The following is a 26120-nucleotide window of genomic DNA, read 5'->3' on the forward strand; positions in this document are numbered from 1 at the left end:
TATGAAATGATGAAAAATTTTCATTATGAAGATATTTCAAGAAAACAACCTGACCGGGTCATTTTTGACCCACTTATGGAAGGTTGGGGTAGTAACACAAAAACTAAAATTTCTTAAAATTTATAAAAGGTAAGTTAAAAATGTGAATGGTATGATCGCAAAAACATGTTTTTTGAGGAATACCTGGAATATGAAATGATTAAAAAATTTCATTACAAAGATATTTCAAGAAAACAACCTGACCAGGTCATTTTTGACCCACTTATGGAAGGTTGGGGTAGTAACACAAAAACTAAAATTTCTTAAAATGTATAAAAGGTAAGTTAAAAATGTGAATGGTATGATATTAAAAACATGTTTTTTGAGGAATACCTGGAATATGAAATGATGAAAAATGTTATGAATTATGAAGATATTTGAAGAAAACAACCTGACCGGGTCTTTTTTGACCCACTTATGCATCTAAGCGTTAATGTGGACCAGCCAGGACACCTCAAATGTTATACTCTATAAGGACTGTGTACATTCATATAAGTACATGGGGGCCATGTGTACTACTAGACCACCATGTGATGTGTGTAAAACTAGAAAAAAAATCCTATTCTTGTCCAAGTACTGTAATTCCTTGGTATACATTCATAATATTGCTACTGTCTGATGTAAAACATTTGCGGTATATTATGTCACAGAGCGGCTTTATTTTTGTTGTTGTTTACGGTCTATTCCCATTTGTTCAGTTTAACAATATTTGACCTAAAAAATGAATGATGATGCATTTCATACTAAAAAGCTACAGCAATGCTACATATTATTATTCTACAAAAGTATAATTTTCTATTTGGCAGTTTCAAAAATATGTGTGTTACCTCCTGAGAATATATCCAAGTACACCTTCCTTTGGTGATGGCGTGCTTCACATAGTCGACGTTCATGCAGCTGCTACAGGCTGTGAGTAGATGGAGTAGTCCATCTTTGCACCTAAGGCAGCAACAGAACTTGGGTCCACTTGGCTAAGGAAAGAACCAATCCTCTTCAGTCCAACAGTTTCTGGTCATTAAAAAAAATAGCTTGTAGAAAAAGACATGAGGCTGTCAGAAGCATGACACCACCCTAATGTCCAAGTCACTCGCTCCACCTGCCCCGGAACCCTGAACATGGTTTGATCCGTGCATGACCTGGATGTGATGGAGGCCGCTGTTGAAGCTGGCACACAGCACATTGGACGAGTCGCTGGGCGCCAAAGACACCAGAGGACCGGCGCCGTCCAGCGACAGCGTCCCTAAGCAGACTGGACAAGAGCGTAAGAGACTCAAGAGCTGGTTCAAACATGGTATGATGTAACCTTGGATACCTGCTGACTTCTGGTCCCAGACTTTGATGGAGCTGTCGTGGGAGGACGTCGCTACAAGAGCGGTGCCCCCTGGAGGCGTGGGCAGGAAGACGCAGCACGCTGTGGTCTGCAGGTGGCCTCGGTATTCCACCACCTTGCAGCCCGGTTGACGCAGGTCCCAGAGCTTCAGGATGGAGACCAGAACATGTTAAAAATATCACGGTGGAGGGAGCAGTTGGTGCAATGTGAACAAAAGTTCAATCCAATTTTGCAATTTAAATGCAAAAAGAACTGCGAGATCAGGGGTCTCAAACACGCGGCCCGCGGGCCAAATGTGGCCCGCATGACACTAGTTTGAGGCCCCCGCCTTGATATGAAAGTTTAATGTTAGTGCGGCCCGCGCAAGTTTGATATGGATGCTGTATGGTATCATGTACCCAGAAAAAATTATTACGTTTGATTAATGTTCATGTTAAAGGTTAAATAACTGTTAATAGTTATCCTCCCTATCCGTGTGGAAGTGGTAAGTTTTTGGCTATTTAAGTTTAAAGGAAATAACTTGAAGGCTACCGTTTAGGTCGCTAGCTCTCTAGTTTGCGAGTTAGCATGTGTCTCAAGACCCTGCCGTTGCGCAATATGTTGTAAATAAAAAGAGTATAAATGTGACTATAGTCGTGTTTTGTCATGTCTACAGGGCTCTAATAATGCTTTGTTCATTTTAATCTGAAAAAAATAATTTGTCTACCCACCAACTATATGTGGTTTCTTAAGTTTTTATTATTTGCCGTTTTATTGTTATTATTATATTTATTTATTTATTACTGATTGATTGATTTTCTTTATTCTTGATTTGTTTATTTATTTTTTATCTTATTTTGTGTAGAAAAATAAAAAGTAAGATATTTGAGAACAGTGGAATGTTTTATCAGAGCTTTTATTGTAGAAAATCGAAACCAAAGCAAAGTTTATTCATTTTTCTGTTTTTAATAAATGCGTTTTTTTTTTTTTTTTGGGAAAACCTGATGCGGCCCAGTCTCACCCAGACCCGAGCTCCAGTGGCCCCCAAGTAAATTGAGTTTGAGACCCCTGTGCTAGATCCACATCTTGTCCACATTTGGGGTGCAAACCCTGACAAAAAACAGGTTATTTATTACTGATTGATTGATTTTCTTTATTCTTGATTTATTTTTCATCTTATTTTGTGTAGAAAAATAAAAAGTAAGATATTTGAGAACAGTGGAATGTTTTATCAGAGCTTTTCTTGTAGAAAATTGGAAACAAAGCGAAGTTTTTTAATTTTTTTTGTTTTTAATAAATGCGTTTTTTGTAGTTTTTTTTTTTTGGAAAACCTGATGCGGCCCAGTCTCACCCAGACCCGAGACATCCACAAATGTGAACGCAGTCAACTCTGTAAGGTTTCAGTTGCCCTTTCAGTCGCTATGTTTACATGCACTGACAAAAAGAATTGACTCCCTTTCTGATCCACTTCTAGGATGTTCTCAGAATTATTGTTATTCAAGTCAGGACCAAAAAGTGAACCAACAGAAAAGGGAGTCAATCCGTTCAGTTCAGTCCATTAAAAAAAATAAAATAAAATAAAAATGAAACAGCCAATCAGGACCTGAGGCGGTCTCACCGTGGCTTCACAGCCTTGGCCCCCGAAGCCGTTGCTGCTGGACACCAGGTAGTTTCCATTGGGAGAAACGTCACAGTGTGTCTGGATGTACTGCTTGGCCGGAAAGGTGTTCATCACCTTCCACGAGCGGCTGTCCCACACCCTGTCGACATACATAGAAACCACATATTACCACATAGTCCTCCTTTTTGGCAATGCTGGACACTGTTATGAAAAAGCAATTACCTTGCCTGCCACTAGATGGCAATGTTTTTCTTTATTTTTAAATGTAAACTAACATACTTTTTAATGTATTTTTGTTCAGGGGTAAATGTTTAATGTCCTTGTTTTGTGTTTTTATGTGGGAGTTACCGATGTAACAGTTATGTTCAAAGTTCAGTGACCATGAATGCACCTCGGGAGAATGTGGTGGAGTGTTTGTGAGCTGCGTCAATGTGGCCTAAATATTCCTATTGTCCAAGTATAAAGTTGTTATAGTGTACTAGGTTTAATAGTGATTGACACAAGTCTGTGTGGTTGCTGAAGTACAAAAACCTCCTGCGGTAATAGAGTACTGTAGTTTCATACCTACGTAAGTGTGTTGTAATCTTACTAAATCTTATTTTAGCTGCTTTGCATAGTTGCGCAGTGGCAAAACCTGTCTGTACCGTATGGTCTTATCCTCTGAGGTCTGGACTACCGAGGAGCTCTCTGGCACCCAGCACACGTGAGTCACCTGCACAGCCATGACAAGGAAATTGGACAAGGAACGGATCACGTGATGTCATATTTTTTGAACATGTACAAATGCATTATTGGCATACAAGAGTCTGCATAGCAATAAAGTTCTCACCAAGTTCCTGGAAATGTTGTGTCTCTGTTCGCATTTTGCAGATTCGATGTCCCACAGGCACATCCAGTTGTCTCGTGAGCCTGTGCACAGTTTTCGCCCGTCTGCAAAGCACGGTAGCGACAGTCTTGCGATAATGAATAAATCACACGATACAAGAGAGGAGAAATATAATCTCAGGGAAGAACTACATTTGAAACACTTCTATGCTAGGACTACGTTAAAAAGCTATAGCATTTCAGTATGTGGAATCAAACTATGGAATGGATTGAGTAAGACCCTCAAACAATGCACAACAATGAGCCAATTCAAGAAACAATACAAGCAGTTGATGTTTGCTAAATACAAGGATGAAGAGTCTTGAACCAGTCATGATGTGCGATATATATCACTATATTGACACTTACTATGGTACCCATTATGGCATTGGATGGTCATATCACCTAGTACTTCGGTACGTGACAAAAATAAAATAAAATAAAAAAAATTAAATTAAAATTTTAAAAAAAATTAAACAAAATTTAAAAAATAAAAAAAAATGTAATTAATTTTTTTTTATTAAAAATAAAATAATTAAAAAAAAAACTTAAAACTATATTAGGAAAGCAGGAAGTGAACAAATGTAACAATTACTGATTGTAAAAGTACCAGAAGGAGGGGTAAGATTTAATAAGCTTTGCTTCTTCCTACTCCTTTTGGACATGTGGAACTGGGAACTGATTATGTGATGCACTATTATGTGATCACTATATTGACAGTTACTATGGTACCCATTATGTCATTGTATGGTCATATCACCTCGTACTTCGGTACGTGACAAAAAATAAAAATACAAAAAAACCTTAAATTAAATTATATTAGAAAGGCAGGAAGTGAACAAATGTAACAGTTACTGATGTTTCTTCCTACTCCTTTTGGACATGTGGAACTGTGAACTGATTATGTGATGCATTCAATTGCAATCTGATGCATGTTCAAATGAAATTAAACCATTACCATTACCATAAATGAAAAATGAACTTCAGTATTTTGCCAGCCTCCATCTTTGTGCACGCTTTATAGAACAATGGCGGTTCGCAGTGGCAATCAACACCGAACAGAGTGAGACCTCGTCAGTCATATAGTCGCTTTGTGTGCATGTGTGGGGAAGCGGGGTGGCTAGCGTACACACGCAGCAAAAGAGTGGAGCTTCGTGTGGAGCAATGCGGAGTAACGCAGTTGAAGTTAAGAGGGAAAAAGATGCTAGCAAAATACATTATCATAACATTAGAGGTTTATTTGGTCTTGAAAAATGTCAATAACATAGTTTAGCGTCAATTTGTGGGACAGGTAGGAAGTGGAGTGTGTGTGTGTTAATGTGTATACCAGGGCTGACAGCCAGTCCATTGACCACCAACTCATGCCCGCTGAATTCCTGAATAGGCTCGTCTCCCTGGTTCAGGTCCCACATGAGCACAGTCTTGTCCCGTGAGGCACTGAAGATCCACGTACTACCCGGATAACACACCACCTGGATTTTAAACCATTCATTGTTATTAAACCGGTGACAGATTCCAACATGCAGTATTGACGTTACCTTGGTAACCTCTCTGTTGTGACCCTGGAAGGACTGACACACGTGGCCTTGTTTCCAGTCATACACCACCACTGCCTGAATGGAACACACACAAACACACACACATACTTGTGTGTTTTGACAGACCTCAATGCAATTGTTGCAGTTGAGTTTAGTGTTACCTGGTCGGTCCCACCAGAAACACACAGATCTGGGCTCAGGTTGGCGACAGTGTTGATGGAGCCATGATGAGCGGGCTCGTACTGCACCACCTGACTGTCTGATGTAGTGTCTGTCGTTCCCTCCTGAGAGGCCCTGAACAAAAAAACTAAACTTAATGAATTAGGATAAAGTTGTACAATGGACTGGAATCAATATACAGTGATAAATGAGGTATTACTGTTTTTCCGGTATATTTAGGGCTTATAAAGAATATTTTTTAAACTGTGAGTCAAAAATTACTCCCATACTGCACTTTGGACACCCCCCACCCTCGTCTTAGTGCTTCTACTGCACTTTTACGATAAGTTGGTTGTCAAGAAGAAAATAACTGAGAATGCAAAGTATTCATTCATTCATTTTCTACCGCTTATCCTCACGAGGGTCGCAGGGGTGCTGGAGCCTATCCCAGCTGTCTTCAGGCGAGAGGCAGGATACACCCTGGACTGGTGGCCAGCCAATCACAGGGCACATATAGACAAACAACCATTCACACTCACATTAATACAGGTTGTACAATGGACTGGAATCAATATACAGTGATAAATGAGGGATTACTGTTTTTCCGGTATATTTAGGGCCTATAAAGAATATTTTTTAAACTGCGAGTCAAAAATGACTCCCATACTGCACTTTGGACACCCCCACCCCCCCTCGTCTTAGTGCTTCTACTGCACTTTTACGATAAGTTGGTTGTCAAGAAGAAAATAACTGAGAATGCAAAGTATTCATTCATTCATTTTCTACCGCTTATCCTCACAAGGGTGCTGGAGCCTATCCCAGCTGTCTTCGGGCGAGAGGCGGGGTACACCCTGGACTGGTGGCCAGCCAATCACAGGGCACATATAGACAAACAACCATTCACACTCACATTCATACCTATGGACAATTTGGAGTCGCCAATTAACCTAGCATGTTTTTGGAATGTGGGAGGAAACCGGAGTACCCGGTACTCCACACAGAGATGGCCGAGGGTGGAATTGAACCCCTGTCTCCTAGCTGTGAGTTCTGCACGCTAACCACACGACCACCGTGCAGCCCTGCATGCAAAGTAAATGTGCTGAAATGTGTCCTGCATATAGAAGTCTAATATGATCACATGTCATTCACACTTAAATTGTTATTTCAGCAGAACAAGTCTCACCTGTACAACTCGGACCGCTTGCGGAATTTGCTCTGGAGCTTTCCCATGCCTGCCTTGGACCCTGCTAATGGCGTTGATAAACACAGCAGTGCTTGAATGCAACGCGAGAAAATATACTTTTCAACGCATGCAGTTTATCAACACACATTCAGCCCAAGAAGAAAAAACAAAACAAAAAAACAAGGTGTGGGATTGTTACCATGAAAACTACAACTTCTAACAATACACTCAGGTGTACCTAATGCTGTCTGGTGAGTGTTTACGGCCAGGTGAGATTATAATCAGTCGTCCACACGCAAGCAAGTAGTCTGACAGACACATGTACAGCTCAAATCCTGTCCTCGTCTTCCTGCCGCACTTCTTAAAGAATGAAATCCTATTAGAGGCGCATCATTACTGTCGCAAAGCATTACAAAACACCTGCTTCGAGGTGCTTTGGCTATGATTATGCAACATTTATACAGAATAAATAAATAAGTATAACTATGCACGCAATGCTTGTAGAGATGAGTTTAGTTTTACCTGCAGTCCAGTCAGGAGTTGTCCCACAGCGATGCTGAGGCTACTTTGTGTGGCTAGCTGCCTAGCATGCTAACTAATCTTTACCGCTCACGTCAAGCTCGCTCCGCGCACAAACTCGGTCGAGTCGGGTGTCGAACATCCCCGAATGACTTCCAGCGGGCTGTCATAGCATTTAAAAGTTGTTCTGGGTCCGTGGGAAAATCATACCAGCGTGACGTTACGAGCTCTCTCCGTGGAGACGGAGGAGCGACGCTTTCTCGTCGTTAGGCAAGGGCGGGGGCACGTGACCAGGGACAGGAAGTCTTTTGAGCGACTCCGCCCTCCAAAATAAAAGCGTGTTTTGGACACAAGGTTCGCCATTGTTGCAGTCTGAAAAAAACTGAACGAGATTTATATCAGAATCACCAAAATATGGCGAAAATGGTAATTATCAGAAGATTCGGTGTGTCTACAAGCAACTGGTTCTATCTGAAGCTTATCTGCACATTCCAATACATTCATGTTTAAATGTCTGGAGTTTTGACGTAAAATGTTTTGTTTTTATTTGCAAAAAAATCCCTCTTGGAAGAGGACAAAATGCATGTATGTACAGAAATTTCCCAAACAGTAGCAGAAATGAACCTTTGTATCAGAGTTTCTTGGAAACTAAAAAGCAGATCATTATAAGCAGCTGGTGCGAAGTCCTACAAAGCCTATAAGTCACAGAAGATAGTTTTTTTTTTACATCTAGATTTCTTTCCGTGCAACTGTGGGGAAGTAAGTGATGAGCACGGGGAAGGATTCCACTAGAAAAGACTGCTTAGAACAGGGGTCTCAAACACGCGGCCCACGGGCCAAATGTGGCCCGCAGGACACTAGTTTGAGGCCCCCGCCTTGATATGAAAGTTTAATGTCAGTGCGGCCCGCGCAAGTTTGATATGGATGCTGTATGGTATCATGTACCCAGAAAAAATTATTACGTTTGATTAATGTTCATGTTAAAGGTTAAATAACTGTTAATAGTTATCCTCCCTATCCGTGTGGAAGTGGTAAGTTTTTGGCTATTTAAGTTTAAAGGAAATAACTTGAAGGCTACCGTTTAGGTCGCTAGCTCTCTAGTTTGCGAGTTAGCATGTGTCTCAAGACCCTGCAGTTGCGCAATATGTTGTAAATAAAAAGAGTATAAATGTGACTATAGTCGTGTTTTGTCATGTCTACAGGGCTCTAATAATGCTTTGTTCATTTTAATCTGAAAAAAATAATTTGTCTACCCACCAACTATATATGGTTTCTTAAGTTTTTATTATTTGCCGTTTTATTATTATTATTATATTTATTTATTTATTACTGATTGATTGATTTGGCTGGCCACCAGTCCAGGGTGTACCCCGCCTTTCGCCCGAAGACAGCTGGGATAGGCTCCAGCACCCCCGCGACCCTCGGTAGAAAATGAATGAATGAATGTTTATCTCAGAAGCAGATCGAGTCCAAAAATGTGTAGACCTCCTTAAAAACATACATAACTTACTTTTTTGGCCTTTTTACAAAACCTGCATTCTTTGTTTTCTCTCGGTGGAAAACATTTGGACGCCCCCCTCCTCCTTCATGAGCAACACTTGACATGTTCTAAAGTCACTGAACTGTAGCTGGCTTGGTGTCTCTTTAGGGAACTTGTTGCTCGCACTCCATTACAGACACGCTGGTGTGACTCCCCTGGCGGCAAATCTGCAAAACCAAGACAGGTCCCTTGGTAGATAACATTCATTCAACGAGAGCCTCGTTATAGTTTTTCTAATTATGCTTCCAAGCACATTGTTCTAGCTTAGTTTGCCTAGTGTGTGCATAACAAAGCTCATGGGTTTAAAAAAAAATGCATTAAATGCAATTAAGCAATGAGTCACGAGACTGCCCTCATTTAAACGCTCCAAATGGGCTACTTAGTCAGGTTTCAATGAAAAAAGCTCAATAGCCAACGTGTGACCTCAATTGTAACCTGCAGGAAGTGGTTTAATGCACGACTGTAAAACTCCTATATTTATGACTAAGGTAATAAACATGCTGTTCCGGCACCTTAAAGTTGTACGGTGTCAGTTTTCAGTACATGCATTTGTCTGCAGCTGCAGGTCCCATCACGTTGTATCGCCCACATAATAGCGGCAAGGTGCTGCAGAGGCCACTAACGCTATGCTGCTGAGTCATGAACTTTGCCCCCCCCCCGTGGACGCTGGTTTACGTCACGTGGATGTTGAGACAAAGCATTATGAGTCACTTGGAAGGCAGTGATCGTGTGGGCACTTTATTCCATGACACCTTTGGAGATCCAAGACCTCTATGCAAGTTATGAGGACTCCCACAGTGTGGAAAAGGAAGAATTTGGTACGCCATACCTTCAAAAAATGGATACAACAAAGAGCTATACGGGACTCAACAACATTGTCAAAGATTTGGAACTCCACTTGGGACTTTGACTTGACTCAGACATCAGTCTGATGACTTGAAAATGTGTCCAGCAAGACAACATATTTTCCCACACAATCTGCCTCATTGAATGCATCTATGACCTATAAATGTAGTTAAAATGTTGTATTCCGGTGTTAAATTATGCCGAAGTTTCAGATAATGAGGTTTAAGCATTTGGAAGTGAGCCCTGAAAGACTTTTTGGAATGGTTCAAAACGCTCGGTTTCAGAAGGCGTGGTAAAATTGTTCCTTTGTGATGTCACAGAGGAGCGGACTTCCTTACATGGGCGTGGCTGTAAGCCAGATAACCACCCACGTCCGTTTTAGGGTGTATTTTACTTATTCTTTCAACGTAGGAATAAAAAAATAATAATTTTAATAAGTTGCAAGTCGGGCGGCACGGCGGTCTAGTGGTTAGCGCGCAGACCTCACAGCTAGGAGACCAGGGTTCAATTCCACCCTCAGTCATCTCTGTGTGGAGTTTGCATGTTCTCCCCGTGCATGCGTGGGTTTTCTCCGGGTACTCCGGTTTCCTCCCACATTCCAAAAACATGCTAGGTTAATTAGCGACTCCAAATTGTCCATAGGTATGAATGTGAGTGTGAATGGTTGTTTGTCTATATGTGCCCTGTGATTGGCTGGCCACCAGTCCAGGGTGTACCCTGCCTCTCGCCCAAAGACAGCTGGGATAGGCTCCAGCACCCCCCCGCGTAGAAAATGAATGAATGAATGAAAGTTGCAAGTCATTGCTTGTCCCTGCTTTATTAATGAAAATATTTCTGACTTTGTGGATTATTTCTTGTATCGTTTCATTAAGTAAGTACGGTTTTGACTTTTTGATTATTTTGAGTCTTATGAAATGTGTGGGTTCATTGGAAGGTCAAATTTATTTACCCAATTCCAACAGACATGGCTTTTAAAAAGTTCTCTCCTCTGCAAAACTGATTGTTTTAGCAAATATACTATACACAATAATGATTTTGTAAGTAGAAAAGAGTCTCTATGGATGTTGTAATAGCCGTGGAATTGGAATAGAATGTGCAGGTGAAGTGGAATTGTGCTTACTTCATAATCTAATGTGCGCCACAACCCACCTTGCTGGTTGCTCTTGTCCATTCAGGTTTATGGATGTGGTGGGGGTGTGGAGGGGGGAGGGTGGTGGTGGTGGTGGTCCAAATCAAATCTTGCCTGGCGCCACGCCCCCCTACTGGATGGGAGGCCGACGTCACGGAGCCAGCGGAGGAGTGGATGGCCCCTGTCATAAAAACACATGAACAATCGAGAGACGAAAAGGAGCAGATTGTCAGCGGAATATGCGTCCGAACGCGCCGTCTTTGGAGCCATGGAGGCCGCTACCCTTTACGACGAACTGACCCAAGTTTTTGCGACGTTCTGTGCCGTTTTGTGAGCGCACGGCGTGGGGAAGAGATAGCCGTGCCCGTATCTATTGCCTAGCGGATTGGAGTGAAAGTCCGCCATATTTTTGCCTTACCACGCCCGGGAGTGGAACCACCGGGAAGAAGGGAAAGGGAGGAAAAATATCCACGCGTGTCGCTTTAGTGCCGTCACCCACGCAGCTGAACACGGTGGGCTGTGTGTGGCGAGGAAAAGGCAACATTGGAAGTAGGAAGGAGGTGTCCGTGGTGCGGATGGCGACGCTTAACGAGATCCCACTCAGGATGTGTCTTAAACGGATCTGTTGATCGCCCAGAGACGGCAAAGTAGATTACACCAATTAAGATCGCACCGGATCCGCTTGTGAGGCAGACGACGACGACGACGAGGAGGTGGAAGAAGAAGAAGAAGGGGGTTCATGTGTTTCTCAAATATCCGATTCCCCCTCCACCTCCTCCGTGACTCGTCGCCAGGCCGTCGTTTGACCAGCGAGCAGGCCGCAGCGTGAGAACCCTTCCTCTGCTTGCTTCCCCCCCACCACCTCGCCCCCTGCCTCTCCGGAATCGGGGAGGACAAAGGCTAAACATTAAGAGGACGCATTTAAAACGCGTGGAAGAATGACTCTGGAATCTATCATGGCGTGCTGCCTCAGCGAGGAGGCGAAGGAAGCCCGGAGGATCAACGACGAGATCGAGAGGCAGCTCCGCCGGGACAAGAGGGACGCGAGGCGGGAGCTCAAACTGTTGCTGCTCGGTAAGCTCAGCTCGGTAGTGGCGGTGCTGGGTGGCAGGTATCATTTCTGCTACATTTTAACCTGCTAGGTGCGAGTTTTTTTGCAGGAGCTTATCAATGGGTCTGCCACCTGTGTCGAGTTGCGTGGGTGTTTTTTTTTTTTTTTCCCCCGAGTCCAGTGCACAGATTGGCAGTTGAGAAAAGCACACCGTGCAGGCCCACGCAACACAAAAACCACTTCATTTGAATAACTGAAAGTGGTGTAGCGTGAAGTAAACGCGATGCTTTTCAATAGAAAACATGGAGGATTTGTTGTTTCTTGCATTCTTTGGCTGACAACAACCTGTGCAACCAGGCCTGCAGGGAGTCCAGTGTCAGCAGGGCCAAAGTCTGCTACTTTGATGCAGGCAGCTCCTGGTAATGATTAGACTGGATCACAGGTGTCGGGTGTGTGGAGACGGCTTCGAAAGCATGTTGATGGATTTTAATAAAACCATGTGTGTAATGTAATAAATCCAATGCAGAAGATACTGGATCAGGGGTCTCAAATACGCGGCCCCGCGGGCCAAATGTGGCCCGCAGGACACTAGTTTGAGGCCCCCGCCTTCATATGAAAGTTTAATGTTAGTGCGGCCCGCGCAAGTTTGATATCATGTATCTAGAAAAATTATTACGTTTGATTAATGTTCATGTTAAAGGTTAAATAACTGTTAATAGTTATCCTCCCTATCTGTGTGGAAGTGGTAAGTTTTTGGCTATTTAAGTTTAAAGGAAATAACTTGAAGGCTACCGTTTAGGTCGCTAGCTCTCTAGTTTGCGAGTTAGCATGTGTCTCAAGACCCTGCAGTTGCGTAATATGTTGTAAATAAAAGTTTAAAAAATGAAAGTTTAATGTTAGTGCGGCTCGCGCAAGTTTGATATCATGTACCCAGAAAAATTATTAAGTTTGATTAATGTTCATGTTAAAGGTTAAATAACTGTTAATAGTTATGCTCCCTATCCGTGTGGAAGTGGTAAGTTTTTGGCTATTCTCTGGTTAACATCTGGTTAATCTAGTTTTCATTCGGGTTCCATTTTGGCGAGAAACACCATTGAATTCAAGAACTCATGGCGCTTCCATGTCACGTCCCCCAGATGGTAAACGTCTTTATACAGCAACCTTTATACCGTCTTTTTCGCTGTTCACTCCCGCTGTGCAGCCTCTCCTCCTCTGTACCTCCGCAGGAATCTCAAAGCTAAGAGATGCTCCCGAGTGTAAACAATATAGCAAGCGGAAAGCTACAAAAGATGAACATCCATCTCTGCACGCTAGCGGCTAATTTGTGGTCACGTTCTCAGAGAGACTGGCAGCGTGTGTGTGTGTTTGGGTCTGACACTTAGGGTTGTAGTTCGATTTTCTTGATGCGACTGTCCCCAAAGACACTACGTGGCTGCAAGACACCACCTGAGGGTTGATTTTAGAGGAAGACCAAAGAGGAGGTTTATGGATGTAGTGAAGGAGGACATGATGGGTGTTGGTGTGAGAGAGACGGATGCAGAAGATGTGGTTGGTGGAGGCGATTGGTTTGCTGCGGCGACCCCTGAAGGGAAAATTGTTGATTTATGGCCCTTGCTTTTACCTACAGGTGGCTTCCTGCGTGTGAAATCCTGGCGGTAAGCTAATTATGAATACATCAAACATAGAATTAGATAGATAGATAGATTCATAAACTCTTTACAATAAGGTACACAAAATCAGTCGTTAATGAGGAACAAACCCACCTGACCCTTACCACCACCCATGGGTTCCTCATGAGTTCCTCAGTAACCACTCTACATTTATGTACCTTACTTCCTCAGTAACTACTCTAAATGTATATGCCTTGGTCATTAGTTCGTCATTAGTGCCCCGGTAACTACTCTAAATATATATGCCTTAATTCCTCAGTAACCACTCTACTCAGTCCCTCAGTAACTACTCTAAATGTACACGCCTTGGTTATTAGTGCCCCGGTAACTACTCTAAATATATATGCCTTAATTCCTCAGCAACCACTCTACCCATTAGTTCTTCAGTAACTACTCTAAATGTACATGCCTTAATTCCTCAGTAACCACTCTACTTAGTCCCTCAGTAACTACTCTAAATGTGCACGCCTTGGTCATTAGTTTGTCATTAGTGCCTAAATAACTACTCTAAATATATATGCCTTAATTCCTCAGCAACCACTCTACCCATAGTTCCTCAGTAACTACTCTAAATGTGCATGCCTTAATTCCTCAGTAACCACTCTACTCAGCCCAGTAACCAATCTAAGTGTACATGCCTTGGTCATTAGTGCCCCGGAAACTAGTCTAAATATATCCTTAATTCCTCAGTAACCACTCTACTCATCAGTCCCTCAGTAACTACTCTAAATGTACATGCCTTGGTCATTAGTGCCCTGATAACTACTCTAAATGTACATGCCTCAATTCCTCAGTAACCACTCTACTCATTAGTTCCCCAGCAACCACTCTAAGTGTACATGCCTTGATCATTAGTGCCCCTGTAACTACTCTAAATATGCCTCAATTCCTCAGCAACCACTATACTCATTAGTTCCTCAGTAACTACTCTAAATGTACATGTCTTAATTCCTCAGTAACCACTCTACTCATTTGTTCCCCAGTAACCACTCTAAATGTACATGTCTTAATTCCTCAGTAACCACTCTACTCATTAGTTCCCCAGTAACCACTCTAAGTGTACATGCCTTGATCATTCGTGCCCCAGTAACTACTCTAAATGTACATGTCTTAATTCCTCAGTAACCACTCTACTCATTTGTTCCCCAGTAACCACTCTAAATGTACATGTCTTAATTCCTCAGTAACCACTCTACTCGTTAGTTCCCCAGTAACCACTCTAAGTGTACATGCCTTGATCATTCGTGCCCCAGTAACTACTCTAAATATGCCTCAATTCCTCAGCAACCTCTAAATATGTCTTAGTTCCTTAGTAACTACTCTAAATCTATATGCCTTAGTCACTAGTTCCTCAGTAACTACTGTCATTACTGACATTAAACAGATGAGAACACTGCATTTATTTCAGATCTGTCAAACGTTCCTAAGTTTGTTATATATTGTATATTGTTTATAACGGCTAAGCCGCAGCTGCTTTAAAAAAAAAAAAATATATATATATATATATATATATGTGTTGAAGGCGGCTACATTTCATTTAAATTTGACCCGAATTATGAGGGGAAGGACTCCTGAAGGCCTCACCAACAAACATGACGACGATACTTCCTCCTCTCTCCCTCTGCCCCTTCACCGGTGAGCCTCGCCAGCCGGGGCGTGTTGGCTCCGTGCTGGCTGTCATTCATCAGCTCCCGGGAGAAGCGATCGCATTAATTAACTGACTTTTTCTTTTGGACTCGTCTTTATTACGGGAATGAATCACTTTGGGGTGAGCGAGCGTGTCATGTTTTTGACTCCATGCATTCTTTTCAGTCTTTCTGTTCAGTTCTCCAAACCTGTCCTTCCCAGACGCCCTCCCGCCCCACGTCGAACGGAAGTGGCTCGATATCAAATCTTTGAAACTTCTCTCGACTGTGGAGAAGTATTAGTCATTCTGCGGGATTATTTGCAAGGCATTTACTCACCACTATCATCTGGCCATGAATTAGATGAAGCAAGAAGCCCATTAGATGTGATGACCACACCAGTCGCTGCCAGTCAGCTCTCTCGCTCTTCCAGATCGCGTTGCCATTCCTTTCTCACAACCTTGGAGAGAGAGAAAAAGGGGTGAAGATGGTGAGGTGTGTGTGTGTGTGAGGAGGCCGTGAGAGAATTTCACCCCCATAACTCTCAGACAGCGGCATGTGGAGTTTGGGTCTCCAGAGGGGACTTTTTAGGAAGGCTTCCTGCTGGAATGAATTCCACTTGAAAAACAAAAACAAAAACCCAATAGATCAGGGGTGTCCTAACTTTTTTCCAGTGAAAATGAAAGGACGCAAGGGGAACTTGAAAGTAGAATATACAGTATCTCAACTTTGTGATATAGGTGAGCGATATAGCCTACTAATATTATGACAAATAATATTTTGACTTGACTTGATGACCAGAACATTTTTCTATTTTGTTTGTTTCTCTATTATGACTATTCAAAACTATGGTGCTAAAATGACATTTTATGATTGTTTATTCTCATAAAATGTCAACTTTTTATCCAGTAATATTTTTGAAATTTTCAATTATAGCTGTTTTGTTTTTTATTTATTTAATTTTAGACAGCTGGGATAGGCTCCAGCACCCCCCGCAACCCTTGTGAGGATAAGCGGTTGAAAATGAATGAAAATTTTTAAATGTATTTTTGAGACTAAAGACATTTTTTGTATAAATTATTTTTTTTCCCTTAAATTTCATTATTTTGATTTTGCAAAAATTTTGAAAAAGTACATTTTTAGGAAAAGAGGCCCGCAATTGGCCCCCAGACAGCACTTTGGACACCCCCACCATATCTGACTAATGTTGTCATTGTAGTCTTTTTAACCAGCTTTAATGCAGAATAACATATGTTGGGTTTACTGGAGCCCAAAATTGTTTGGAGGTCCCGGCCGCCCCGCCGCCCCGGCCCCCGCCCCAAGTCAGCTGGACGAGGCTCCCTGAGCAGCAGTGTTGGCTGTTTTTATATGACACGGCGGAGGTTTGGATGGAGCAAAGTTCAGTTTAACTTGGTTGTAACTGTGCCAAGAAGCAGTAAAGATGTCACATGACCGAGCTGCAAATACTTCATAATGCTAAGGCTTTGCTGACGGGTACAAAGAATACATCCATGGTCGTAATTCAAGTTTATGATGAAACCCAAAGTATGTGCTTCACTCAACGACTGGTATTAAAGGAAACGGAAGGAGAGGAGTAGGATATGCTGTTGCAAAAACAACAAGTCACATGTTTGCGAGAGAAGACGCCAAAACATCTTACACTGTGATACAGCGGTTTTGAATGTAGCCATGTTGTATAGAAAAGTGTACGACACTGGAGCGCTGACCAATCTACCGCAGTACTGACTCGGCTATGCTAACTGCATTCTCCTATAAGTATGGGCTAACTCGGATACATGGTACACTAAAACACCCCCTCAATTTTAATTCATTTGATTTTCAAGTTCATGGATGTATTTAATTTATATTTCAATATTTTTTTTCCTCATTATGACTTAATTTTCCTAATCTCAAAATTGTGCCGTTTTTGTTTCCTTGTAATACTCTGACTTGATACTCCTAAATTTTCAACTTTATTCTTGTAAAATTGCCATTTTTTCTTGTATTATGACTTTATTGTCCAAATATTTCAACATTATTTGCATAAAATTGCTACTTTTTTCTCATATTATGACTTTATATGCCTAGTATTTGAACTTTATTCTCATAAAATTGAAACTTTTTTGGGGCGGCACGGCGGTCTAGTGGTTAGCGCGCAGTGGTTAGCGCAGTAGTTAGCACCTCCACAGCTAGGAGACCAGGGTTCAATTCCACCCTCGGCCATCTCTGTGTGGAGTTAGCATGTTTTCCCCGTGCAAGCGTGGGTTTTCTCCGGGTACTCCGGTTTCCTCCCACATTCCAAAAACATGCTAGGTTAATTAGCGACTCCAAACTGTCCATAGGTATGAATGTGAGTGTGAATGGTTGTTTGTCTATATGTGCCCTGTGATTGGCTGGCCACCAGTCCAGGGTGTACCCCGCTTTTCGTCCAAAGACAGCTGGGATACGCTCCAGCACCGCCCGCGACCCTCGTGAGGAAAAAGTGGTAGAAAATGAATGAATGTTTTTCAAGTTCATGGATGTATTTAATTTATATTTCAATATTTTTTTTCCTCATTATGACTTTATTTTCCTAATCTCAAAATTGTGCCGTTTTTGTTTCCTTGTAATACTTTGACTTGATACTCCTAAATTTTCAACTTTATTCTTGTAAAATTGCCATTTTTTTCTCATATTATGACTTTATTGTCCAAATATTTCAACATTATTTGCATAAATTGCTACTCCGGTTTCCTCCCACATTCCAAATTGTCCATAGGTATAAATGTGAGTGTGAATGGTTGTTTGTCTATTGTGCCCTGTGATTGATTGGCGAACAGTCCAGGGTATACCCCGCCTCTCGCCCAAAGACAGCACCCCCCGCGACCCTCGTGAGGAAAAAGCGGTAGAAAATGAATGAATCCTTAGTTCAACTTCATTGAAACATATTTGTGACTGCTGTTTTTCCCATGAATGCTGTTATTTTTTTTCCTTGAATGCATCATGGGCCAATACAAAAACAGCTGAGGGCTGCACTTTAGATGCCCCTGTTTTATATCGTTATCGACTTAGACACATCCTCGAAAAACAGGACGTTTTGGTCACCCTCATGATTGACGACTTGTTGCAGCTTTTCGCTCTCAACTTTGCAGGACACGGCCATCGCTATGATGATAGGCCCAATTGATTCAAATCTGTTTCGACTTTGTCGACAAATGCTTTAGAATGTGACCAATATACTCTAGTCAGTGATGCCAGACAAAATGTATTCATATAACTTTTTCATAGAACAAGTGTTAATGAGGGCGGCACGGCGGTGTCTAGTAGTTAGCGTGCAAACCTCACAGCTAGGAGACCAGGGTTCAATTCCACCCGGGTACTCCGCTTTCCTCCCACAGTCCAAAAACATGCTAGGTTAATTGGCGACTCCAAATTGTCCATAGGTATGAATGTGAGTGTGAATGGTTGTTTGTCTATATGTGCCCTGTGATTGGTTGGTGACCAGTCCAGGGTGTACCCCGCCTCTCGCTCAAAGACAGCTGGGATAGGCTCCGGCACCCCCCGCGACCCTCGTGAGGAAAAAGCGGTAGAAAATGAATGAAGTGTTAATGAGGGCGGCACGGAAGTCTAGTGGTTAGCATGCAGACCTCACAGCTAGGAGACCAGGGTTCAATTCCACCCTTGAATGTTCTCCCCGTGCATGCGTGGGTTTTCTCCGGGTACTCCGGTTTCCTCCCACATTCCAAAAACATGCTAGGTTAATTGGCGACTCCAAATTGTCCATAGGTATGAATGTGAGTGTGAATGGTTGTTTGTCTATATGTGCCCTGTGATTGGCTGGCGACCAGTCCAGGGTGTACCCCGCCTCTCGCTAAAAGACAGCTGGGATAGGCTCCAGCACCCCCGTGAAAAAGCAGTAGAAAATGAATGAATGAAGTGTTAATGAGGGGTGAACATAATAACCAGTCAGAGTTGAAGCAAAACAGAGTGCAGTACTTGTCTGCAGCCAGTAGAGGCGCTGTTGCCACAGTCTCAAATAGTCAGGGATGTAAGGGCCAACACAATTCCCATCATTTCCAACAATGTATGCAATATATAGCTAAACAAATGGGCAAAACGATACAGTTTGTCAGTCTCGTCTTGACAGGGCCCTTGAAATGCTCACTCTGCAACTGCCCCCAACCCCCACCGAGGAGACTAATTTGGCCAAAAATAAGCTTGAAATTATCCAGTGAGAAGTAAAGTTCCAGACTGGAACAGAGAGCCTACATTGGAATGCATCAGGCTCCCTTGGCTGCCGACACGTAACACACACACACACACTCTCTCGCTCGCTCTTTGCTGCCAAAATCATTCAGGAGTTGGCGATGGGGTCGAGTCAGTCTGCTGTGTTGGCCTGCCAACATTCTCAATGAAGCAGAGAGAAACTACCACCCGCTCTTCACACCCAAATAGTTTCTGTCAACGCTTAAGAGCTGCAGAGACAACGTTCTTTGGTGGCTTTTCCGCGCGCTGCAGTTCAACACGAGCGGTCTCTTTTTTTTTTTTTTTTACAAATAAATGTGTGGTGTTTTGTCAGGCACGGGCGAGAGTGGCAAGAGCACGTTCATCAAACAGATGAGGATCATCCACGGCGCCGGCTACTCCGACGAGGACAAGCGAGGCTTCACCAAGCTGGTGTACCAGAATATCTTCACAGCCATGCAGGCCATGATCAGAGCCATGGAGACGCTGAAGATACCGTACAAATACGAGCACAACAAGGTAATCCGTCTATCTGACTCGGAGCAGACACCCAGTAATCATTTCCTGTCTTTTTGACACTTCCTGTTAGTCCTCTTAGCGCTTTATTTCATGGCGTATGCAGATAAACAGTACACCAACAATAAACCTTCGCGTCACTTTGAGTTGTAGCAATGACACCAGCATGTGTCTCACTCACTCTTCATCTCTCTCTCACTCTTTTTTTTTTTTTTAATGAGGCCATTTTCATTCCCATTTGTGCCCACCCTCAATGACCGGAAGCTTTTATGGAGATTGGAAGCGGTGATCAATTATTTAGCATGTGCTTTGCACGATGCATCCGGTGTCCGCTCGTGTCCTGTCAGTCGCCACGTTTACATGAGGAGTTTTTCTTTTTCCGAAAACAATGGTATACATGGAAAGGAATATTCCAATCTCCTGTCTACATGCGCCTCAATAATCCAACAGAATAGTCAATGGGGCATTCGCTGTAAAACGTAAACATCAACATCACGTGATACAGACTTCCACGAGTGTTTCTTCCACTTGTTGGAATAACTCCGTATTGCCAGCTTTCGTACGGCTGGTCTTCAAATTTAGTTTGGATCAAAAATGAACTTTCTGCAGCAGTCCAGTGCCGATTGCTGGCCTCCATTTCTAAAACCAAAAAACGTCTGGAGCTCAGTTTTACGTCATATTTGAGCATGCACTGAAAGAACACACCCGGGATAAATTTAAACAGGAAAAGATCAAATTCAATCTATCAATCAATCTAAAATATTTTATAATTACACTCAGGGCATGTTTTCATTCATTCTTTCACTACCGCTTTTTCCTCACGAGGGTAGCAGGGGTTGCTGGAGCCTATCCCAGCTGTCTTCGGGCAAGAGGCGGGGTACACCCTGGACTGGTCGCCAGCCAATCACAAAGAGTACATTCCCATCAAGATGGTTTCTGGCAAAATTGAGACTAGCCTTAATGTTGTTTTTTGTTGAGCAGTGGTTTTGGTCTTGGAACTCCCAGGGTCCATCTTGTGGTGGAGTCATGAACATTGAACCCAATATGAGGCACGCGAGGCCTGCAGTTCTTTGGATGATGTTGTGGGGTCTTTTGTGACCTCCTGGATGAGTCGTTGCTGCACTTTTGGGGTCATTTTGCTTGGCTAGCTACTCCTGGGAAGGTTCACCGCTGTTGCATGTTTTTGCCATTTGTGGATAATGGCTCTCACTGTGGTTGGCTGGAGTCCCAAAGCTTTAGAAATGGCTTTAACCTTTTCCACATCAATAGATGTCAATTACTAAAGGGCCATGTAGATGGGTCATTTTTTTAGTCCCCTAATATGTAATATATATATTACTTTTTTGTTTTGTTTATTTGTTTGATCTGAAAAATGTATTTGAGACAAACATGCAAAAAAAAAAACAGGAAGTGGGCAAACACTTGATTGTCACGCAAGTGTAAAATGAAGCTAGCTTACTGTGAAAACAATGAAACAATCTAGCCTGACAAGTTCTTCTGGAATAAGTGTCTGAGATAATATAAAAAGCCAATGAAAAAGCCCCAAAAAAAAGCTGAACTGATGCATCTTGCGCAATTTTAGACATATTTCCTGACACTTGGAGGTCCCACCGCATCTCCTGCATCATCCAAACATGGTCACATGCACAGCGAAGCAGCAGGACCGAGGGTCACATGTGCTTCAGATTGCTGACGCTTTTCACTATGCAGAAACAATAACACAACACATCACACGTCACAATACAGCACCGTGATGCCTCATTGCCGCTTTTAAAAGTGTGAAGTCACTCATCATCCTCACGCTCTTGATAAAATGCAGTCTGCCCTCCGACGGAAAGTGCGGCGTTTCCGACATAGGAAGCCAGAGGAAATGAAAGTGACATGTCCTCAATTGTCTCCGTGCTTCTGGGGTAAACATTACCATATTATTACCCTCGGTCAGTAAACGTGCAGCGTGACAATCTAATGAGAATCTTTCTTTATGTTTGGTGCACATTTTTAAAAAAATGTACAACTTAAACAGATAAGCGAGAAATGTATGGTTGTAGACCACTGCAACATATCTCATTAGGCATCTTCCGGGTGTGTTATCTAATGTACATGTTGCAGGACAGTTGCTGCACCCTAGTGGTAAGGTCTGTACATTACACTTTAAGGAAAAAAGGGGCTACTCTCATAGAACACACATAGAAGTATATTGCAATAAAACAAACAAATGTTTACTATTATTAAACATGTTTACTATTTTAATGACTGCATTGCATTATACACTGAGCTAAATAATGTGACCAGCGTATTAAACACAGTACAACATGGATTAGCATTGAAAATGTTTGTGTGCATTTTTTGGTTAGCATCTGGTCAATCTCGTTTTCATTCGGGTTCAGTTTTGGTGAGAAAAAACATTGAATTCAAGAACTCATGTCAAAACAGGAAGGTGGTGTCTTGCAGCCACACTGTGTCTTTGGGAACAGTCGCATCAAGAACCAAGAAAATCGAACTACAACCCCAACTGTCGGACCCAAACACACATACGCCGTCTCTTTGAGAACGTGAAATTAGCATTAATTAACAAATTAGCCGCTAGCGTGCAGCGATGGATGTTCGTCTTTTGTAGGTTTCCACTTGCTATATTGTTTACAATCGGGAGCAGCTGTTAGCTTTGAGATTCCTGCGGAGGTACAGAGGAGGAGAGGCTGGGAGTGAACAGCGAAAAAGACTGTATAAAGGTTGCTGTATAAAGACGTTTACCGTCTGGGGGACGTGACATGGAAACGCTAACCCGGCTGCTTACATTTTAATAAAACTTTGTACGCATATTTGGCTTAAACTTTTGTCTAAATTCAGTTTGTGGAAAAAATATCGGGATTTTTTTTATATGTCATATCGTACATGGATATTCAAGCTAAATATATCTGAATGAGTTTTGGTCCACGTCGCCCATCCCTAGTAGAAACCCATGCAGATTTTCAGTTGGTCTCATTAGATCAGGGGTCTCAAACATGCGGCCCGCAGGACACTAGTTTGAGGCCCCCGCCTTGATATGAAGGTTTAATGTTAGTGCGGCCCGCGCAAGTTTGATATGGATGCTGTATGGTATCATGTACCCAGAAAAAATTATTACGTTTGATTAATGTTCATGTTAAAGGTTAACTGTTAATAGTTATCCTCCCTATCCGTGTGGAAGTGGTAAGTTTTTGGCTATTTAAGTTTAAAGGAAATAACTTGAAGGCTACCGTTTAGGTCGCTAGCTCTCTAGTTTGCGAGTTAGCATGTGTCTCAAGACCCTGCAGTTGCGTAATATGTTGTAAATAAAAAGAGTATAAATGTGACTATAGTTGTGTTTTGTCATGTCTACAGGGCTCTAATAATGCTTTGTTCATTTTAATCTGAAAAAAAAATTGTCTACCCACCAACTATATGTGGTTTCTTAAGTTTTTATTATTTGTCGTTTTATTATTATTATTATATTTATTTATTACTGATTGATTTTCTTTCTTTTAGTTTATTTATTTTTCATCTTATTTTGTGCAGAAAAATAAAAATTAAGATATTTGAGAACAGTGGAATGTTTTATCAGAGCTTTTATTGTAGAAAATCGGAACCAAAGCACTGAAAAAGTTTGTATATTTTTCTGTTTTTAATAAATGTGTTTTTTTTTGGGGGGGGGACCAGAAAGCCTTGCCCAGACCCTAGCTCCAGTGGCAGCCAGGTAAATTGCGTTTGAGACCCCTGCATTAGATTGTCCAACTTTTGGCGGACACGGAACCAAACATGAACCAAAAAATTGCATGCCCGCTTTATGATGAATTTGTAGCAGCCAAATCCGTGACCCCAAAGTACATAAAGTGGTTCTGCTGGTTTGTAGTGCATCTAATAACCTCATTTCCAGTTCTCAGGGATAACAGAAGTCCTCATTATAAAGAAATCCGTTTTTGCGAAGAAGACATTATTAATAAGGCAACACTCTCCTCTTGGGACACACACACAACCAGAAACTGGGCCGACCCAAAATCCCCCTTAATTGGCTCAACGGGATTTGGACTGGAGCCTGGGGGTGTCCCGTTATAGACCACCACGATGATTAGCATGCGGCCTAACCTGTGAGTGCGCCCCTGACGAGTCTTCTTCTGGGGTCTGTCGTTGCCAGGCAAACGCCAACGTGGTGAGGGACGTGGACGTGGAGAAGGTCACCATGTTCGAGAACCCTTACGTAGACGCCATCAAGAGCTTATGGAACGACCCCGGCATCCAGGAGTGTTACGATCGGAGGCGGGAGTACCAGCTGTCCGACTCCACAAAGTAGTAAGTGGCTGGAAAAAAAAAAGAGCACAGACATTTTGTTGACGCGGTCCAGGTTTGACTTTCACGCTTTACGGACCAGTTACCTGAACGCGTTGGACCGCATCGCAGAATCCTGCTACTTGCCCACTCAGCAGGACGTGCTGAGGGTTCGAGTCCCCACCACGGGCATCATCGAATACCCCTTTGATCTGCAGAGTGTCATTTTCAGGTGAGGTACAAGCTTTTGGGAGGTGATAATAATGGCCGCCTCACATTCTCTCTCTCCTTCACGCACAGGATGGTGGACGTCGGGGGCCAGAGGTCGGAGAGGAGAAAGTGGATCCACTGCTTCGAGAACGTCACGTCCATCATGTTCCTGGTGGCGCTCAGCGAGTACGACCAAGTTCTGGTGGAATCGGACAACGAGGTGACGACACTCGATGAAAAGTTGACTTGTGGCTCTTGTCTGATGTTTCACGTCATTCCTTCTGCAGAACCGAATGGAGGAGAGCAAAGCGCTCTTCAGGACGATAATCACATACCCGTGGTTCCAGAACTCCTCTGTCATTCTGTTCCTCAACAAGAAGGACCTGCTGGAGGAGAAGATCTTGTACTCTCACCTGGTCGACTACTTCCCAGAGTATGACGGTGAGGGGAAAAGTCAAGCGAGTCCAATATCTTCAGAAGGTCAAAAAGATTTGAAATATACAAACGTTACTTTTCTTCATAGGTTTCATAACATGAGGGACGTTTCCTCTGTAGATCATCATCACCTTTTTTATACAGTCGGGTTGAAAAAAATAAAACCTATACATGTCTTTGGTAGCAAATAAGTTAATGATTTGTGTCCTGGTGTGCCACAAGGTTCCATTCTTGGACCAGTTCTGTTTTCTTTATATTTGTGGCCCAGCACAGCGTTTTCTTTCAATCTTTCCAAACTCACTGGATTCTGTTTTGAACTGCACTCAATGGTCCCATACATAGTATCATGCCCCCAAGTGTCAGTATCAGCCCGAGACCGAAGGTCGAGCATTTATTATCACATACTATTTAATCATGAACTTTCGTTTTTCCATCATGTAACCATGTGCCACAGAGTTGAATTTTGATTTGAGAGAATCAGGCTCGTATTCATCCCCATTTTCTTTTCTGATTGATAAAATAATGTAGCGACCCTGACGTGTTCATGTTGACATGTTGTGTGTTGAGTGTCTGACTGTTCCGCGTGACTGTGAATGCACCAGGGGTGGGGGCGTGTCGTGTTGAGGAAGCACTGTTGCGTTGCTGGCGGTGGTTGCAACGGCGTGGTTACGGCCGACAGTAGCCGGTATTGTTGTGTAATAAAAGCTTGTTCGCGATCACAGTCGTGTCCTTTCCATAGCGTCGGCAACGACGTTACAATAGACACGTATTTGTCCAACTCAGGCGGGGGAATACTTTCTACCAGTCTTCGTTCGTTCTTGCAGTTGCAGTCGCCCTTGGTTTTCCGACTTGTAATTTGCATTTTTAGTTTTTTCGATCATTTCAAGAGTGTCCTCCTCGTTAATGGTGATAAAACGTTCCATTTCTAATATTCTGTTTGATATTTTCTCTATTTGTCTTTCGCCGAAGTGTCAACCGCTGACATGTTGACAGAGCACAGACGGCAGCAAAACAAACGCTTGTGCGCTGTTCTCTGATTGGTTGTTTCACGGGCACGATACCAGTGGACAGCTACGGGGGCTGATACTGGACATGGTTAAACTCTATATTTTATCAGTATCACTGCCCTGGGCTTTGACACAGTATCATTCATGGGCGGTTTCTAGGGTACAGGGACAATTAATACTGTAGGATGTGATAATAAGTGGTTCTGTCCCAGGTCTGGACTTTCTTGCACACCTACTCTAAATCTGTGAATGACCTGAACTTGGACCAACTGGTGGGTTCTGTCGGTGGAGCTAGTTCTTTTCCTGCTCCGCCTTCTGACTAAATTGAAGCCGTTTATTGGCCTGGAAAGCACT

At 42.7% G+C, this 26120-nt stretch overlaps 2 protein-coding genes across 7 annotated transcripts in view; one reads left to right on the plus strand and one right to left on the minus strand.

Moving 5' to 3' along the window:
- On the minus strand, window positions 1–15560 carry wdr31 (WD repeat domain 31). 6 transcript variants are annotated; one of them, XM_078789498.1, is made up of 11 exons: window positions 15433–15560; window positions 10768–10928; window positions 8743–8939; window positions 5533–5665; window positions 5372–5446; window positions 5161–5305; window positions 3799–3899; window positions 3614–3681; window positions 2967–3108; window positions 1352–1514; window positions 1–1288 (listed from the first exon to the last, which is right to left on the minus strand). In XM_078789498.1, exons 3-11 carry the CDS (start codon window positions 8835–8837, stop codon window positions 1092–1094), a joined length of 1119 nt encoding a protein of 372 aa, XP_078645624.1. In that variant the 5' UTR covers window positions 8838–8939; window positions 10768–10928; window positions 15433–15560; the 3' UTR covers window positions 1–1091. The 6 variants fall into 6 exon arrangements, with proteins under 6 accessions (XP_078645624.1, XP_078645628.1, XP_078645627.1 ...); XM_078789502.1 differs by lacking the exons at window positions 8743–8939; window positions 10768–10928; window positions 15433–15560 and adding exons at window positions 6714–6777; window positions 6952–7073; window positions 7236–7615; XM_078789501.1 differs by lacking the exons at window positions 8743–8939; window positions 10768–10928; window positions 15433–15560 and adding exons at window positions 6714–6774; window positions 6952–7073; window positions 7236–7613.
- LOC131127992 (guanine nucleotide-binding protein G(q) subunit alpha) overlaps window positions 10885–26120 on the plus strand; it is a 17706-nt gene continuing 2470 nt past the window's right edge. The window contains exons 1-6 of the mRNA XM_058070445.2: window positions 10885–11821; window positions 19652–19836; window positions 23984–24138; window positions 24218–24346; window positions 24415–24544; window positions 24612–24765. Coding sequence (XP_057926428.1) covers window positions 11686–11821; window positions 19652–19836; window positions 23984–24138; window positions 24218–24346; window positions 24415–24544; window positions 24612–24765 — 889 coding nt within the window. The 5' untranslated portion in view covers window positions 10885–11685. The remainder of the gene's footprint in view (window positions 11822–19651; window positions 19837–23983; window positions 24139–24217; window positions 24347–24414; window positions 24545–24611; window positions 24766–26120) is intronic.

Source organism: Doryrhamphus excisus, linkage group LG3, assembly GCF_037039965.1.
Source record: "Doryrhamphus excisus strain RoL-2023G ecotype Guam linkage group LG3, RoL_Dexc_Guam_v1.1, whole genome shotgun sequence".
In the NCBI taxonomy this organism is placed as follows: domain Eukaryota; kingdom Metazoa; phylum Chordata; class Actinopteri; order Syngnathiformes; family Syngnathidae; genus Doryrhamphus; species Doryrhamphus excisus.